Source organism: Ranitomeya variabilis, chromosome 4 (assembly GCF_051348905.1).
Source record: "Ranitomeya variabilis isolate aRanVar5 chromosome 4, aRanVar5.hap1, whole genome shotgun sequence".
Lineage (NCBI taxonomy): Eukaryota > Metazoa > Chordata > Amphibia > Anura > Dendrobatidae > Ranitomeya > Ranitomeya variabilis.
The window spans coordinates 36,492,212-36,508,648 of record NC_135235.1 but is presented as its reverse complement, the minus strand read 5'-3'; the positions used below and the strand labels follow the sequence as shown (position 1 = coordinate 36,508,648).

General features: G+C 36.2%; 1 protein-coding gene and 1 long non-coding RNA gene across 3 annotated transcripts in view; one reads left to right on the top strand and one right to left on the bottom strand.

The window, feature by feature from the left end:
- Positions 1-2,246: 2,246 nt before the first annotated feature.
- On the bottom strand, positions 2,247-9,981 carry LOC143769626 (uncharacterized). Of its 2 annotated transcripts, XR_013214436.1 has the most exons (4): positions 9,848-9,981; positions 7,749-7,800; positions 3,937-4,066; positions 2,247-3,578 (listed from the first exon to the last, which is right to left on the bottom strand). It is a non-coding gene; the product is annotated as an uncharacterized LOC143769626 (long non-coding RNA). The 2 variants fall into 2 exon arrangements; XR_013214434.1 differs by lacking the exon at positions 3,937-4,066.
- Positions 9,982-10,103: 122 nt separating this feature from the next.
- HPSE2 (heparanase 2 (inactive)) overlaps positions 10,104-16,437 on the top strand; it is a 412,602-nt gene continuing 406,268 nt past the window's right edge. The window contains exon 1 of the mRNA XM_077258334.1: positions 10,104-10,371. Within this exon, the coding sequence (XP_077114449.1) occupies positions 10,106-10,371 (266 nt within the window). The 5' untranslated portion in view covers positions 10,104-10,105. The remainder of the gene's footprint in view (positions 10,372-16,437) is intronic.

The following is a 16,437-nucleotide window of genomic DNA, read 5'->3' as shown; positions in this document are numbered from 1 at the left end:
GTTTGGCTACAGGTAGATTTTTTTTGTCTGTAATCGTGTGCCGATGAGACTTCATCCTGGATCTCAGTTTCTGTCCTGTTTCTCCAACATAGAGACCCCCAGTAGGACATATAGTGCACAGAATTAAGTAAACCACATGGGAAGAACATGTGAATGTCCCGGGAGTCTGGTAGTCCTGCTGTGGATTGCGGATCTGTATCCTCTCGGTGGCCTTTATATATATGAGTGCCTTCACGTTGCAAGGATGGGTTCCTCTTGGTGTACTGAGCTTCTGATAATGATATTTCTTAGATTTGGAGGTTGTCTGTAGCAATGGAGGCTCTTTACATAGTATTTTTAGCCAGTCATCTTCAAGATTATTATTTTGTGTCTCCCACTGAGCGCAATCAATCATTTTTTAACTTGCTAACACAGTACTAAAACTTTTTTTTACCTTGTGATTTAGACAAACTGATAGAATTTTGGTATTCTATGACATTGTTCCATGCGCGTGTATGTAAGAAAAGAAAATTGTGAGCACTAGTGATGAGCGAATATACTCGTTGCTCGGGTTTTCCCGAGCACGCTCGGGTGATCTCTGAGTATTTGTTAGTGTTCAGAGATTTAGTTTTCATCATGGCAGCTGAATGATTTACAGCTACTAGCCGGCCTGAGTACATGTGGGGGTTGCCTGGTTGCTAGGGAATCCCCACATGTATTCAAGCTGTCTAGTAGCTGTAAATCATTCAACTGCAGCGATGAAAACTAAATCTCCGAGCAGTCACAAATACTCGGAGAGCACCCGAGCGTGCTCACTCGCTCATCACTAGTGAGCACCATTGTCTGTGGAGCATGCTCGGATAACACCTTGTCTGAGCACGTTCGCTCATCATTAATAGTGACCCATCGGGACAAACTGCATGAAAACCAGACAAGGAGGTCAACTATAATGGTGAAAGAAACATTAAACACTTTATTGATCAAGAATTTTGGTGTGCAAGGTTAGGAAGAACAACCAGAAGAAAAAGTGAGCGCAGATCCAAGTGGCAAACAGATTTTAAAAATTTAAATCAACAATGATAAATAAGTATACGTTAATTAAATAAATCAATAGATGGATAAATAGATACATAGCTGCTAGGCATCCAAACTAATACATATACTGTATCCTCACCCATCCCTTGTAGATTGTGAGCCCTCGCGGGCAGGGTCCTCTCTCCTCCTGTACCAGTCATGACTTGTATTGATTAAGGGCTGTCCCACACGTCCAGATAATTCCGGTACCGGAATAAATCGGTACCGGAGTTATCCGTGTCCGTGTGCCTGGGAACTCACGGAGGCCATACCTGCGGCACACGTGTGCCGCCCGTATGGCGAGTGGGTACCACACGGAGCATGTGGTACCCACTCTGCATGGTGCTGAAGCTGCGATTCATATGTTCCCTGTAGCAACGTTTGCTGCAGGGAAAATATGAAGAATAGTGTTTAAAATAAAGATCCATGTGTCCGCCGCCCCCCCACCCCCTGTGCGCCCCCCCCGCTGGTCAGAAAATACTCACCCGGATCCCCCGTCGGCAGTCGCTCCTTCCTGGTCTGGCCGCGGCTTACTGTATGCGGTCACGCGGGGCCGCTCATTTACACTCATGAATAGGCGGCTCCGCCCCTATTGGAGGTGGAGCCACATATTCATGAGTGTAATCGGCCGCATACAGTAGGAGGCGCGGCCAGACCAGGAAGGAGCGACAGCCGACGGGGGACCCGGATAAGTATTTTCTGACCAGCGGGGGGGGCGCACAGGGGGTGGGGGGGCGGCGGACACATGGATCTTTATTTTAAACACTATCATTCATATTTTCTCTATAGCAAACGCTGCTACAGGGAACATATGAATGGCGGCTTCAGCACCATGTGGGGGGGGACAGCGCTTACTGTAGCGCTGTCTCCGGCACGCCACACGGACCCCAGACGGAGAATGTCCGTGTGAGGTGCGTGTTTTACACGGACCCATTGACTCTATTGGGTCCGTGTAATCCGTGCGCTCCCACGAACACTGACATGTCTCCGTGTTTGGCACACGGAGACACGGTCCGCACACGGTCCGCACAAAATCAATGACATCTGAACAGATGCATTGATTTTTATGGGTCTACGTGTGTCAGTGTCTCCGGTACGGGAGGAAACTGTCACCTCACGTACCGGAGCCACTGACGTGTGAAACCGGCCTAAGATTGTTGTACTTGTTTTTTATTATGTATACCCCTCCTCACATGTAAAGCGCTATGGAATAAATGGTGCTATAATAACTAATAATAATAATCATATAGTAGCACAACAACCTCCTAAAGTGCTGGAAAGGATCAAGTATAGAGGAAAATTGTGAGGTACTAAAGGGTGCACTGACTCAATATCATGGTACTTGCCTGCAAATGAATAAATATAGCTGTATGTAAGCTCTGATTATGCCAGTAAAGTGCAGCAGTGCAAACATACCAGATGAATGAATATGATTGTAGATTAATTCATATTAAAATGATAAAGTGCTGCAGTGCATGAATACCTATAATAGACAGCTTAACCCATTACTTGCCAAATTAGCAATTTTTTTTTTTTTTTTTTTAATGACAGATTTTTAATGATTTGGGTCCTAATGAATCAGAAACATAATTTGCAAAAATTTTTCAAGTACGGATTTTTCAGAAAAGGGCGTCCCAATATTCAATTAAAAATGACAATGACATGATTTCCTATTTTGTAAACATTAATTTTACAAACACAACACAAAAAATTGGACCTAATTATAAAAAATTATAAAATCTTAGTTGCTAGAAGCTAAAGATTAGGCATCCCAAAAAAAGGACATTGGTAGATAATGGGTTAAAATGAGTGAGAATATTTGCTGCTCGTATAAATAGCTATATATTGTTCACATTAAACATACCTGTGTAGGATCCAGCAGAAATTGACACGAGAATGTTGTACGTTAGCACTAGAAGAACTGCAGGAAATAGACCTTTATGATGTTTAGAGAATTACAAAAGTTATGGTTCTCTTAATGTGGAGACACCTTTTTTCCTTAAATAATAAGTTTTATTTGTGCAAAAGGATTAAAAATTTTTAAAAAAACCATACACATTTGGTATTAGTGTGTTCATACTTACCCATAGTAAAGAAGTAACTAACATGTTGTCTTGACCTCACAGTAAACAGTAAAAAAACAACAACACAGAAGCTATTGCTGGAATTGATGTTGATAATCAGTTCCTTTCATCTCAATGGGGTTGTTTTGGCGGCAAGCACATGATTTCTGCAAAGCCTGGCTACATGAATGGGACGGTCACAAAAATTTCTGCCATAAATCTGTTGTGCGTAGATCTAAGGCTCTGTTCACGTCTGCATTGATTGCTTTGCTTGGAGTCTCCATTGCACATTCCACAAAAAATCAGACAAAATTGTGGAGCATGCTGCAATATATGGTCCAGTCAAATAGAGGACACCATCAAGGAAATCAGACTCTATTAAAGTCAACAGGGTCTATCTGGCACCGCTGGCATCTATCATGCAGAGAGTCCGACACTTCTGTTGTTTTCATATTTCTGTTACTACAACAGAACACAAATATGGAAATAACAAAGCAAATGTAAACAACAACAAATATTACATCTGAACTGATGGAAACTGATGATTTTTCAACATCCCATAGATGAAAGGAATCTAAATGTTTTATGACATATGAAAAACTAATGCTGGCATATCCTGATGACTGGTATGGTTTTATGATAGATACATTTGTTATCTATCAGTTGCGTTACAGTTAGTTTTCATGTAACAAAAAAAAAAGGTAAGGAGAGGAATATGGGGTCTCCAATCCCCCTACACTGGAAACAGACCAGATGTAAGCAAACACCAGTGTGAACCAGACCTTCTATGTATCTGTGTTCATGACGGTTCTCTGCTTACATGAACATGAGTCCAGCTCCAGGGGCGGCCTTCATGATGCGGATTACAAGGCTCTACAACATACTCTTCTTATAGTCTGTGAGACGTTAATGGCTATTTTGGATCCACTTTGATTGTGTCATGTTAATGTCTAGCAGTAAAGAAATATCACAAGTAACAATTCACATTTAATGCACTTCACACAGATACATTATATTTCTTATCAATCTATGTCATAGAGATAGATAGATAGATAGATAGATAGATAGATAGATAGATAGATAACAGATAGATAGATAAATAGATAGATAGTAGATAAATAATAGACAGATATATACTGTACATAGATACTGTAGATAGATAATAGACAATAGATAGATAGATAGTTGATAGATAATATATGATAGATAGATGATAGATACAGAGATAGATAATAGATAAATAATAGACAGATAGATAGAAAATAGTCAATAGATAGATAATAGATAGATGATAGATGATAACAGTTAGATAGCACAAAAATCTTTTAACTTATCCCTGGGTGCAAATCCTCCAGGTAACCTGTTCACTGGTTATCTTGAATGCATAAAGTTCAAAAAAGAAGGCAGCACTCCATTTTCCAAATAAATGTGCAGAGTTTAATCAGACCCACATGTCTGGTGCGACGTTTCGGCTCAAATTAGCCTTTCTTGAGAAAGGCTCATTTGAGCCGAAACGTCGCACCAGACATGTGGGTCTGATTAAACTCTGCACAGTTATTTGGAAAATGGAGTGCTGCATTCTTTTTTAAACTAGATAGATAGATAGATAGATAGATAGATAGATAGATAGATAGATATGACAAAGATAGATAATAGATAGATAGAGTAGATAGATAGATAATAGATAGATAGATATGACATAGATAGATAATAGATATAGATAGATAGATAATAGATAGATAGATATGACATAGATAGATAATAGATATAGATAGATAATAGATAGATAGATATAGATAGATAATAGATAGATAGATAGATAGATAGATTAGATAGATAGATAGATAGATAGATATGACAGATAGATAATAGATATAGATAGATAATAGATAGATAGATAGATAGATAGATAGATAATAAATAGAGATAGATAGATAGATAGATAGATAGATAGATAGATAGATAGATAGATAGATAGATAATAAATAGAGATAGATAGATAGATAGATAGATAGATAGATAGATATGACATAGATAGATAATAGATATAGATAGATAATAGATAGATAGATAGATAGATAGATATAGATAAATATGACATAGATATACAGAAGATAGATAAAGCGACATGATGGTGTAGATCTATCTGTGGAATAACTTGTTAATTATTAGAACAAGCCCACATGCCACCCCCCTTTGTAGCTGATGGATGAGCTGAGCTGTCAGAAGCCCCTGAAATAGTTAAGTGGACAGTGAGCAGATTTAGAGGTCTAGGAGCTGTGGGGATCCCAGACACTGGTCGCAGTTAGGGGTCTTCTTTTGAAGCTTAAAATCTCTGAGAAGGGAAACATTTTCTCTCATTTCCCGGGATTTTTTTTGTTAATGGCTTTTCCTTGCCACTTGCCAGAACCAAATGTAGGCAGCTTTCAGTAAAAAGAAAGACCGCAGTTTACATCTCCCCCCACAGCCATTTCTTTAGACAGGAGTTGCATATATCTGAATACATGTATCTATAGATAAGATGAGGGGTCTGTGAGATGGAAGAGTTTTCTGTGAATTGGATGTAGGAATAGTTTACTTAGCATTTGACATTTGCGCACATTTCGACAGTGAACAGCAGGCGGCGCTGTTAAGCCTTGATCATCGCCCAGCAGGACCCGCAAAGCTCTGAGACCCTCAATCTGTGGATCTGGAAGATCAGTTACTAGCAGAGTCCATATTGCTCTTTTCACATGGATTATCAAGACAAAACGGAATAGCACGACACAGCCACATATCCATAAGGAATATGAGATTAATGAGAGCTGAAATACTCCCATACATCACCTTCATCACTAGTGTGGATGACTGTCTGCCTGTCCTGCACTATGTCCGCTGGCTTGTAATGGATGAAAGGTGGGGACATTATATATAGAGTCCCCAGATCAGTGATCCTAACCTGTGCTTCTCCAGCTGGTGCAAAACTACAGCTCCCAGCCTGCAAGGAATGAGTGAAGCTGTAATTTTACATCAGCTGCTGGCCCCAGTGGGGGATGGGTGGAAGGGGTAAGGGGCTGGGTATAGACTGTAGATGATATTTATGATAGCAAATTATCTATCATCTATCTATTATCTATCTATCTATCATCTATCGATCTATTATCTATCTATCTATCTATCTATCTATCATCTATCTATTATCTATCTATCTATCTATCTATCATCTATCATCTGTCTATCTATTCTATCATCTATCTATCATCTATCTATTATCTATCTATCTATCTATCTATCTATCTATCAATCATCTATCTATCTATCATCTATCTATTATCTATCTATCTATTATCTATCGATCTATTATCTATCTATCATCTATCTATTATCTATCTATCTATCTATCTATCTATCTATCTATCTATCTATCTATCTATCATCTATCATCTGTCTATCTATTCTATCATCTATCTATCATCTATCTATTATCTATCTATCTATCTATCTATCTATCTATCAATCATCTATCTATCTATCATCTATCTATTATCTATCTATCTATTATCTATCGATCTATTATCTATCTATCATCTATCTATTATCTATCTATCTATCTATCTATCTATCTATCTATCTATCTATCTATCTATCATCTATCTATTATCTATCTATCTATCTATCTATCTATCATCTATCTATCTATTCTATCATCTATCTATCATCTATCTATTATCTATCTATCTATCAATCAATCAATCATCTATCTATCATCTATCTATTATCTATCTATCTATTATCTATCGATCTATTATCTATCTATCTATCTATCTATCTATCTATCTATCATCTATCTATCATCTATCTATCTATTATCTATCTATCTATCATCTATCTATTCTATCATCTATCTATCATCTATCTATTATCTATCTATCAATCATCTATCTATCTATTCTATCATTTATCTATTATCTATCTATCTATCTATCTATCTATCTATCTATCTATCTATCATCTATCTATCCATCTATCTATTATCTATCTATCTATCTATCTATCTATCTATCTATCTATCATCTATCTATTATCTATCTATCTATCATCTATCTATCATCTATCTATCATCTATCGATTATCTATCTATTGTCTATATATTATCTATCTTTTATCTATTATCTATCTATCTATCTATCTATCATCTATCTATCTATTATTTATCTATCATCTATATATTATTTATCTATCATCTATATATTATCTATTATCTATTATCTATCTATCTATTATTTATCTATCATCTATATATTATATATCTAATTATCTATCTATTATCTATTATTTATCATCTATCTATTTTCTATCTATCATCTATATTCCAATCTAATGTATTATGCGGCTATTAATTTTAGAAAATGAATTCCAAAATTCCAGTAATCAGATCTTCTTGATGTCATGCTCTGGATGTGACACTACAGGTCAGCAGTTGAGGGTCTCAGCAGGGGCTTTTGAAGGAGACACACATGACAAAGCCATAAGACGTCTGTGCTCTGCCAAATATTCATAAGATGGAGATTAAATGTAGCAGAGCAGAAAATCTCATGCTCATCAGTATATAGTGTCCATTACATTATGTGTGTGCAGTAAATTACTACTTACTATTGGAGCCATGCCGTAATGTCCGGTCTTCACATCATGGGGGACTTACCATCTGTCAATTAAAAGTTTTAGTTTAATATTGTGTGGTCACTTTGAAAAAAAAAATAATTGACAGGACAAAGCGATAGTCTATATGTGAGGAAGATGATTATACATATATTAATTAGAGAGAGAATAAGATTTAAGGCTTTCTACATTGATAGAGAAATGGAGAGATAGATTATATGAGGCATCTGCATGATAGGGAAATGTCATGTATCTATTCTGTAAGGGCAAAATGATGTATTAATATAAGAATGACAAACTTTACATTGTAGTTAAATATAGTTATATTGTTCCATAGCATACTGTATCTACATGTATAATGTATCTATAGCTAGTAAAATACAATGTCTCTCGTTCTCTCTCTCTCTATATATATGTCTTTTTTTTACTGTAAAGTCTAAACGCATATATAAAGCTATTTTTTTTTTTACTGTAGAATAATATATCTATAACGTCTTAGTGTTGTATATTGTATATATTGAATTTACTACTGGGTAAACGGTGGGGATTAATCATTCACATGTTAGAATTACACTACAAAGAAATACAGCAGATTATTCCTGTATATGCTTAATAATGCAAATTATATACTGTACAGGGATTCGTTTGGTTTGTTAATAAGATTAATACAAATTATATATTGGGATTGTTTCTAAATAATTTATAATTCTATCATCTGTATCTATCTATCTATCTATCTATCTATCTATTTAATCATCCATCTATCTCTCTATTATCTGTCTATTATCTATCTATCTATCTATCTATCTATCTATCTATCTATCTATCTATCTATCTATCTAATCATCTATCTATATAATTATCTAATAATATATTGAGCTATCTAATCATCTATCTATCTATCTATCTATCTATCTATCTATCCATCCATCTGCATTTCTGTCTATCTATTCATCCATTTATTTATCGTCACTCTACATGAGTTACTATATACATTATATAGGTAATCATTATATATATACTGAATGGGAAATATTAAATGTCCATTTAATAGACTCATAAAACAATATATAATATATAATAATTATGTGTATTATCTAGGGGACCATTATGTTGTTTTATTTGACATCCTAAAATAAACTGTTATAACAGGCAATATATTAACCGGTATTCCTATTAGCATAATATACTGGAAAACCTTATATATATTTATTTATTTATTTATTTATTTACATATTGTCATAATACAGTGATTTACTAGCAGCTATTAGAGTTTATCACAGTAGACCATATAACGTGTAATCCCCGGTATATTCTGGTGATTATTATTGTACACCAGGATCACACAATCAATGTAAAGGTCAATAAAGTCATATTTAATATAATAATACAAATCTAACTTTTACATATTGGATGAAAGCATTATGGATACCAACTGGTACATTTAGGGATTATTTATTTTATTTATTAGGATTATAAAATCTATATGCATAATGGGAAAATGACCCGAGTTACATAATAGTCATTAAAAGGGGAGTTAGGAGAAAACAATCTATGTACACTGCACCATATTCTGTATATATCATTTGTTTTGATATTATAGTAGGCTCCCTGTCTGGCAGTGAGGGAAGCTGCAGATTATTCCATATATACAAAGCATTCAAAGCAGGCAGAAACCATAAACTAGGCAATGATGGTATGGGAACAATCAGCAGATTTGCATCATATATGCTACAATAAATGTATCAGGCTCATAGCTGGGAGGAAGATCGTCAGTAGTTTCCTTGCATGCACACAGTCATCACAATCCCCACTCAATGTATACACATAGAATAGACTATATAGAGACTATGCAGAATAAATCCACAACGAAAGAAAGCAATGTCTGTCCAGCACATCTATAGCCAGGGATCATGGACCTTACAGACCTAATTGTCGCATTTTATGCCACCAATGTGTTGCATTTACTATGCAAAAAAAGCCATTTTTTTTTAACATCATGCAATGCATTTTTATTTCTTTTTAATGACATGCAATTTGTAAGTGTTGCAGGGTTTGACCCTGGCACCCAGGGGGTTAAGGATCCACCTTACCTTCTCAGCAGTAGAAGCAGATGAGTCCGCAGCCTGGATCTCTTAAATGGGCGGCGCTGGGTGGCTGGGACTCTTGGCCCAAGCTGCTTAAAGGCTGGTCAGGGGCGTGGGTTTTCCCTCCAGCAGCACCAAAACATAGCAAAAAAAAAAAAAGAAAAAAGGTCTCAGTGACATGCACTTGAGATAAGGGCAATTAGTTTCCCAGTGAGCAGGATAACGGTGTGTGCAAGCCCAGAGCGATCCAAGGGTCCCTGCACCATGATCCTGAGGCCCCCCTGCTCCCATCCTCTGGAGGTCTACCTGCTGCTCTCATTAGTGATCATCAGGATCCCAAGGGGCTCAGGTTCCCCCCAAATTGGGGAAAGGAGACTCTTCCCTGCCTCCAGGTCCTCAGGTGTGAGAGGAAGGACATTGATTCTCCTTGATGTCAACACCAAGACCCCCATCAGGACTGTGAGCGAGAACTTCCTCTCTATTCAGCTGGACCCCTCCATCATCCGTGATGGCTGGCTGGACTTTCTAAGGTAAGCCCCACCACAATGCTTGCAGCAGCACAGAACATTCCCATCTCATGCTAGGAAATCGATACTTCTATTTCTAAACCATTTTTGTTCCCCCTTTTCCTTTTTTTTTTCCTTTTCTGTAAGCATGTTCTAATGGAGAACAGAACTGGTTTCCATTAAGATGCACATGTTTGCAATGTAAAAAGCATTTCAGAAATTTATCAGTTATGTCTGAAAATAACCTTTCTGCAGGCACATGAGAAGCAATTAGGCATCTTGTAAGTTTGCACAGAGGATGACTATGAGGGGACAGAAGTGGCCATAAACCTGGTGCAGTGGTAACAGAGCCTGGGAGCCTCTGACTGCTCAGTGCTCAGAACTCTCAGATCCTGGCTCTTCTCTGGCTCCACAAATAAATATTAGAAGCCAAAATCTCCCTCTCTCCACTGTTGTTTCTGAGGCAACTGCACAAAACATGTGAACTGTAAAAGCAGTTTAAAGACACTTTGATCATTAAAGTTCCTCTGGTATATAAATTCATACAGGCAGCAGAATGTGTGCACTCTACAAGTCTGTGATGTGAGCCATTACTGGACCTGCACACTGCTGCACAGGCATCAGCAGAATTCTTCACTTAATGTGATCCATGACTTGCTGCAGATCACACATGAATGACTGGGCTGTGCCTGCAAAGGGGAATGTTCGCTCACATAGTAGATACAATCAGGGACTGTCTGATTTATAGTTATTTTATTATATGCTGGGTTATTTCATTCACTTCTGTTTTTTTCATAATGTATTTAAGTAAAATTGCAACACAAGAATTTAATGTTTTATTCTTAGAAAGTCATAATGTAGCATAAGTCAGATAGTGAGATAAATATAAAGATCGATAGATATAGATAGATAGATAGATAGATAGATAGATAGATAGATAGATAGATAGATAGATAGATACAAAGATGCCACGCCACATGAGCTGATTAAAGTCCACTTATTTTTGGTACTAGTGATGCCTGCTTTTTTCCTTTTTATATATTTTGCAAACTTGGATGTTTTGCTTGGGAGGCTTTGCACCCACAATTCCAGTGTTACAAGTGTGGTGTTAGTTTTTTCTACATAGATGTAAAGATGGATAGATAGATAGGTAGATATATAGATAGATAAATGGTTGGATGGATAGATATATAGATGATAGATACATAGATATATAGATAATACATGATCGACAGATAATAGATAGATGATACATAGATAGATAGATAGATGGATAGATAATAGATAGATAATAGATAATAGGTACATAGATAATAGATAGATAGATAGATAGATAGATAGATAGATAGATAGATAGATAGATAGATGATGGATAGATAGATAATAGATAGATGATAGATAGATAGATGATAGATAGATAGATAATAGACAAATAATTGATAGATAATAGATATATAATAGATGATAGATAGATAGATAATAGATAATATATAGATGATAGATAATAGATAGATAGATAATAGATAGATAATAGATAGATGATAGATAGATAGATAGATAGATAGATGATAGATAATAGATAGACAGATAATTGATAGATAATAGATAGATAGATAGATAGATAATAGATAGATAATATATAGATGATAGAGGATAGATAATAGATAGATGATAGATAGATAATAGATAATAGATAATATATAGATGATATTTAATAGATAGATAGATAATAGATAGATAGATAATAGACGGATAAACGGATATAGTCTACGTTCACACGTTGCGTTTTTGCTGCATTTTTTTTGCCTGCAGGCAAAACTTGCTCAAAGAAACTGCTACAAAAAGAAGGTTTTGTTCTGTATTTGCTTCATTTTTATGTTTAGCTCCCCCCAAAAAATCATGATGCAACTTCCTTAAGGTTTTTGCACCAAAAATGCAGCAAAACTTGATACCTGCGTTTTTGCACTTACTCATTGTGTCATATGAGTGAAAAAACGCTGGAAATATGCTGAGAGAAGTGACATGCTGCAGTTTTCAAAAAAGCCGCAATTTTCCAAATCAGACAGGAAAATAAAACCAATGTGTATATATAAGATTTCTGAAATCTCATAGACTTTCCCGGTACTCTAAAACACAGCTTAAAATTTGTATTTAAAAAATGCAGCAAAAATGCAACATGTGAACACAGCCTAAGGCTGCCGTCACACTATCAGTATTTGGTCAGTATTTTACATCAGTATTTGTAAGCCAAAACCAGGAGTGGGTGATAAGTGCAGAAGTGGTGCATATGTTTCTGTTATACTTTTCCTCTAATTGCTCCACTCCTGGTTTTGGCTTACAAATACTGATGTAAAATACTGACCAAATACTACTAGTGTGACGGCAGCCTTACAGTGAAAATTACACAAAATTGGAATTTATGCATGTTCATGCAAGATAGATAGATAGATAGAATATAAATCTTAAAACAGGCATTCAAAATAAGTGATAGAAACAGTAGTGAGTTTCTTTATTGACCATATGTGAATGCCATATTATTTAGATAGGTAGATAAGTGATAGAGAAATAAACAGGTGATAGACATTTGATACATATAAAAATATTCTCATAAAGTCGTTTGCTGTGACAAAGTCACAACAAATTGGGATGTGTATGTGTGCTAATGCAAGATAGGTCGATAAATAGATAAGAAAAGCAACTTGACAAAGGTTCACATTTCGAAATGTCGCCACAATGGGCCATTAAAAATCACTTTGTCCACTAATTTTGATTGTGCTGCCTCTAGTTGCTTTTCTCATCTGGATGGTTTGGTTGATGTCAGGGAGGCTTTGCAGCCTCATCACCTAGTGCTGCTATAGCTTCTTTTATTAAAAGATTAATAGATAGATTGATATAATATAAATAGTTATATGTTAGATAGATGAAAGATGTATGATAGATATAGATAGATAGATATGAAATATATACACAGAATATGGATATTTGATAGCTATATAGGTAGTAATGGCTACAGAGATAAATAGATTTACAGAGATAGATTAGAAAGATAAACAGATAGAGATATGAGTTACATAATATCCAGTGTATGTGAATGTTAGAAGGATACATAAATATACATTACATTCTTTAATAGAACCCATTTATTTATGTTACATCAGATTGATCCAGACATGCACACATTCTTACTATTAAATCACTGGGTGATCTTTTTTTCCCTTTAAATGATCGGAAATTTTCAACCCTCTGCATTTACTGTACATCGGCATTTTTAATATAACTTTTCTAATATGATTTTGGTAAAAAAAAAAAGAAGAGATCCCACCTAAAGGGCAGAAATTGATGACAAAGCGCCTCCTTTCCACTTTCCTTCTCTTGAGTTCTCTAGAAATTAATGGGATTTTCTTATAGACCCATTTTAAATAATTAGCAAGATGATACAAACTGGTTTTATGTCATCCTTGAGTAACTACTACAAACTTTTCTGGCTACCAAAAAGTATTGGATGGTATTTGGAAAATCATAGTCCATACACATATTGTTAGAAAACCAGAAGAGCCAGTGAGATTCCCTTACATGTACAGATATCTGAATGATCAGACTGATATCAATCAATTGGAGCGTGTAAATGGTTATTGATCTAATTGAAATCGGTCTCAGAAAATGTATCTGCCGCACTTAATATTTTGTCTGATAATCAAACTACAGTAATGATATAATGTCAACAGCATCTGAAAGATCACAGCGTTATCAGTAGAATGGTTTAATCATGATGAATGAGGAAGGTGAGAATTGGTTTCATCCTAAGAAAATATCTGTGGGTGTCTATGGCCATCACAGACCAATTTCATCATCTGTAAGATCGGTCTGATGGATCCAAAAAAAATCTGTGTTTGTAAACCAAGATTAAGGATGCAAAAATCTCTTAAGGATAATCTATTCCTCAGCATTCAACCATAAATAATGGAACATATCCGCTAAGGAAGTATTCTCGAAAAATGCAGATGCTCAGCCAAATCGTTGCACAAGAATGACCAATACAGAAAGAATTGTTTCTGTACATACTGGGGTACATTTTTTTCTGTACAAATATGGGGACATATAGTATCAGATGGTAACTCCACATGCCATGTAATTCTCCACTTCTGTTCTCATATAGCGAGCAATCCGAAAAGACCTGGCACCATGTGTGACGCTAACGTCGATGCCAGTATTTGTGGCATGGATGATAACTGTTTGTTGTACACATTAATATCCCGATTATGTAGCTAGCTAATCTGACATCCTGCACTTACAAAATATTGTTTGTTACAGTCAGGGCTGGGCAAATCTCAAAAGCTAACTAGCCAAAGCCCCCAAAAACTGCCTGAGTTTTTCTCTATTGCTCTCTATGAATATTATTATTACCTCCCAGAGATGACCGAATCTTTTGAAATTTAAATTCGCCAGCAAATTTGACCCCAAAAATGAATTATCCGCAAATCACATGTCCTCTGATTTTCCAGAAAAGATGAGTGTAACGCTCTCTGGTCTCATAGGACTGTATTCAACCTCTTACAAGCTCCTTAAAAAAAAATGCAACCATTATATTGTCAAAGTGACCTCCACATATATGGCTGTCGGTAACCCGTTGGTAACTGTTCTTTACTGCTATCTTTACAGTTTATTCAGAGTTCTTTGGCTTTTTCTCCCTATCTCTGTTGCTAAGTTGTGAGCTGTGACATCCTCCCACTAAAAAACGTTACCCCCAAATTGTTGCTGCGCTGCATTCTTTGCCTCGGCTTTTTTTTATCTGATAGGCTGTGCTATACTATGTGATGTGCTATACTATAATCATGGCCAAAAGTGTTGGCATCCTTTAAATTGTTACAGAAAATGAAGTATTTCTCCAGGAAAAATTATTGAAATTTGGATGTTTATTTCATTTGTGTGTTTTGGAACAACACAAAAAACATAAAGAAAAGGCGAATTGGACATAAGTTCACACAAAACCCCCAAAATGGATCGGACAATATTGTTAGCACCCTCAGCTGCACACATTGTGAAATAAATAACTGCAATCAACCGCTTACTATAACCATGAACAAGTTTCTTACACCTCTCTACTAGAATTTTGGGCCACTCATTTTTTGCACACTGCTTCAGGTCTCTCATATTTGAAGGCGTCTTCTCCCAACAGCAATTTTAAGATCTCTCCACAGGTGTTAAATGATCCAGACTCATTGCTGCCACTTCAGAACTCCCCAGGGCTTTGTTTTCATCCATTTCTGGGTGATTCTTGAAGTATGTTTGGGGTCATTGTCCTGCTGGAAGACCCATGACCTAGGACGCAAACCCAGCTTTCTGACACTGGACACTACATTGCGTCCCAAAATCCTTTGGTAATCTTCAGATTTCATGATGCCTTGCACACAGTCAAGCAACCAGTGCCAGAGAAAGCAAAACAACGTCAAAGCATCTCCACCATATTTGACTTTAGGTACTGAGTTCTTTTCTTTATAGGCCTCATTCCATTTTCGGTAAACAGTAGAATGATGTGCTTTACCAAAAGCTCTGTCTTGGTCCCATTTGTCCACAAGATGTTTTCCCAGAAAGATTTTGGCTTACTCTCGTATATTTTGTGAAACTGCAGTCTAGTTTTTTATGTCTCTATGTCAACAGTGGGGGCCTTCTGGGTCTCCCGCCATAGCGTTTCACTTCATTTAAATGTCAATGGATAGTTCGCACTGACACTGATGCAATCTCAGTTTGCAGAACAGCTTGATTTTCTTTGGACCTTGATTGGGGCTGCTTATCCAAAGTCCAGGCTATCCTGCATTGCAACCGTTCATCAATTTTTCTCTGCCATCCACGTCCAGGGACATTACCTACAGTGTCATGACAAAGAAAAATCAAGATCTCTGGAGATGGACTTGTAACCTTGAGATTTGCTGATATTTTTCAATCATTTTGGTTCTCAAGTCCTCAGACAGTTCTCTTCTCCTCTTTCTGTTCTCCATGCTTAGTGTGACACACACAGACACACAATGCAAAGATTGAGTCAACTTTTCCCTGATTTCAAGTGTGATTTTCATATTGCCTTCACCTGTTACT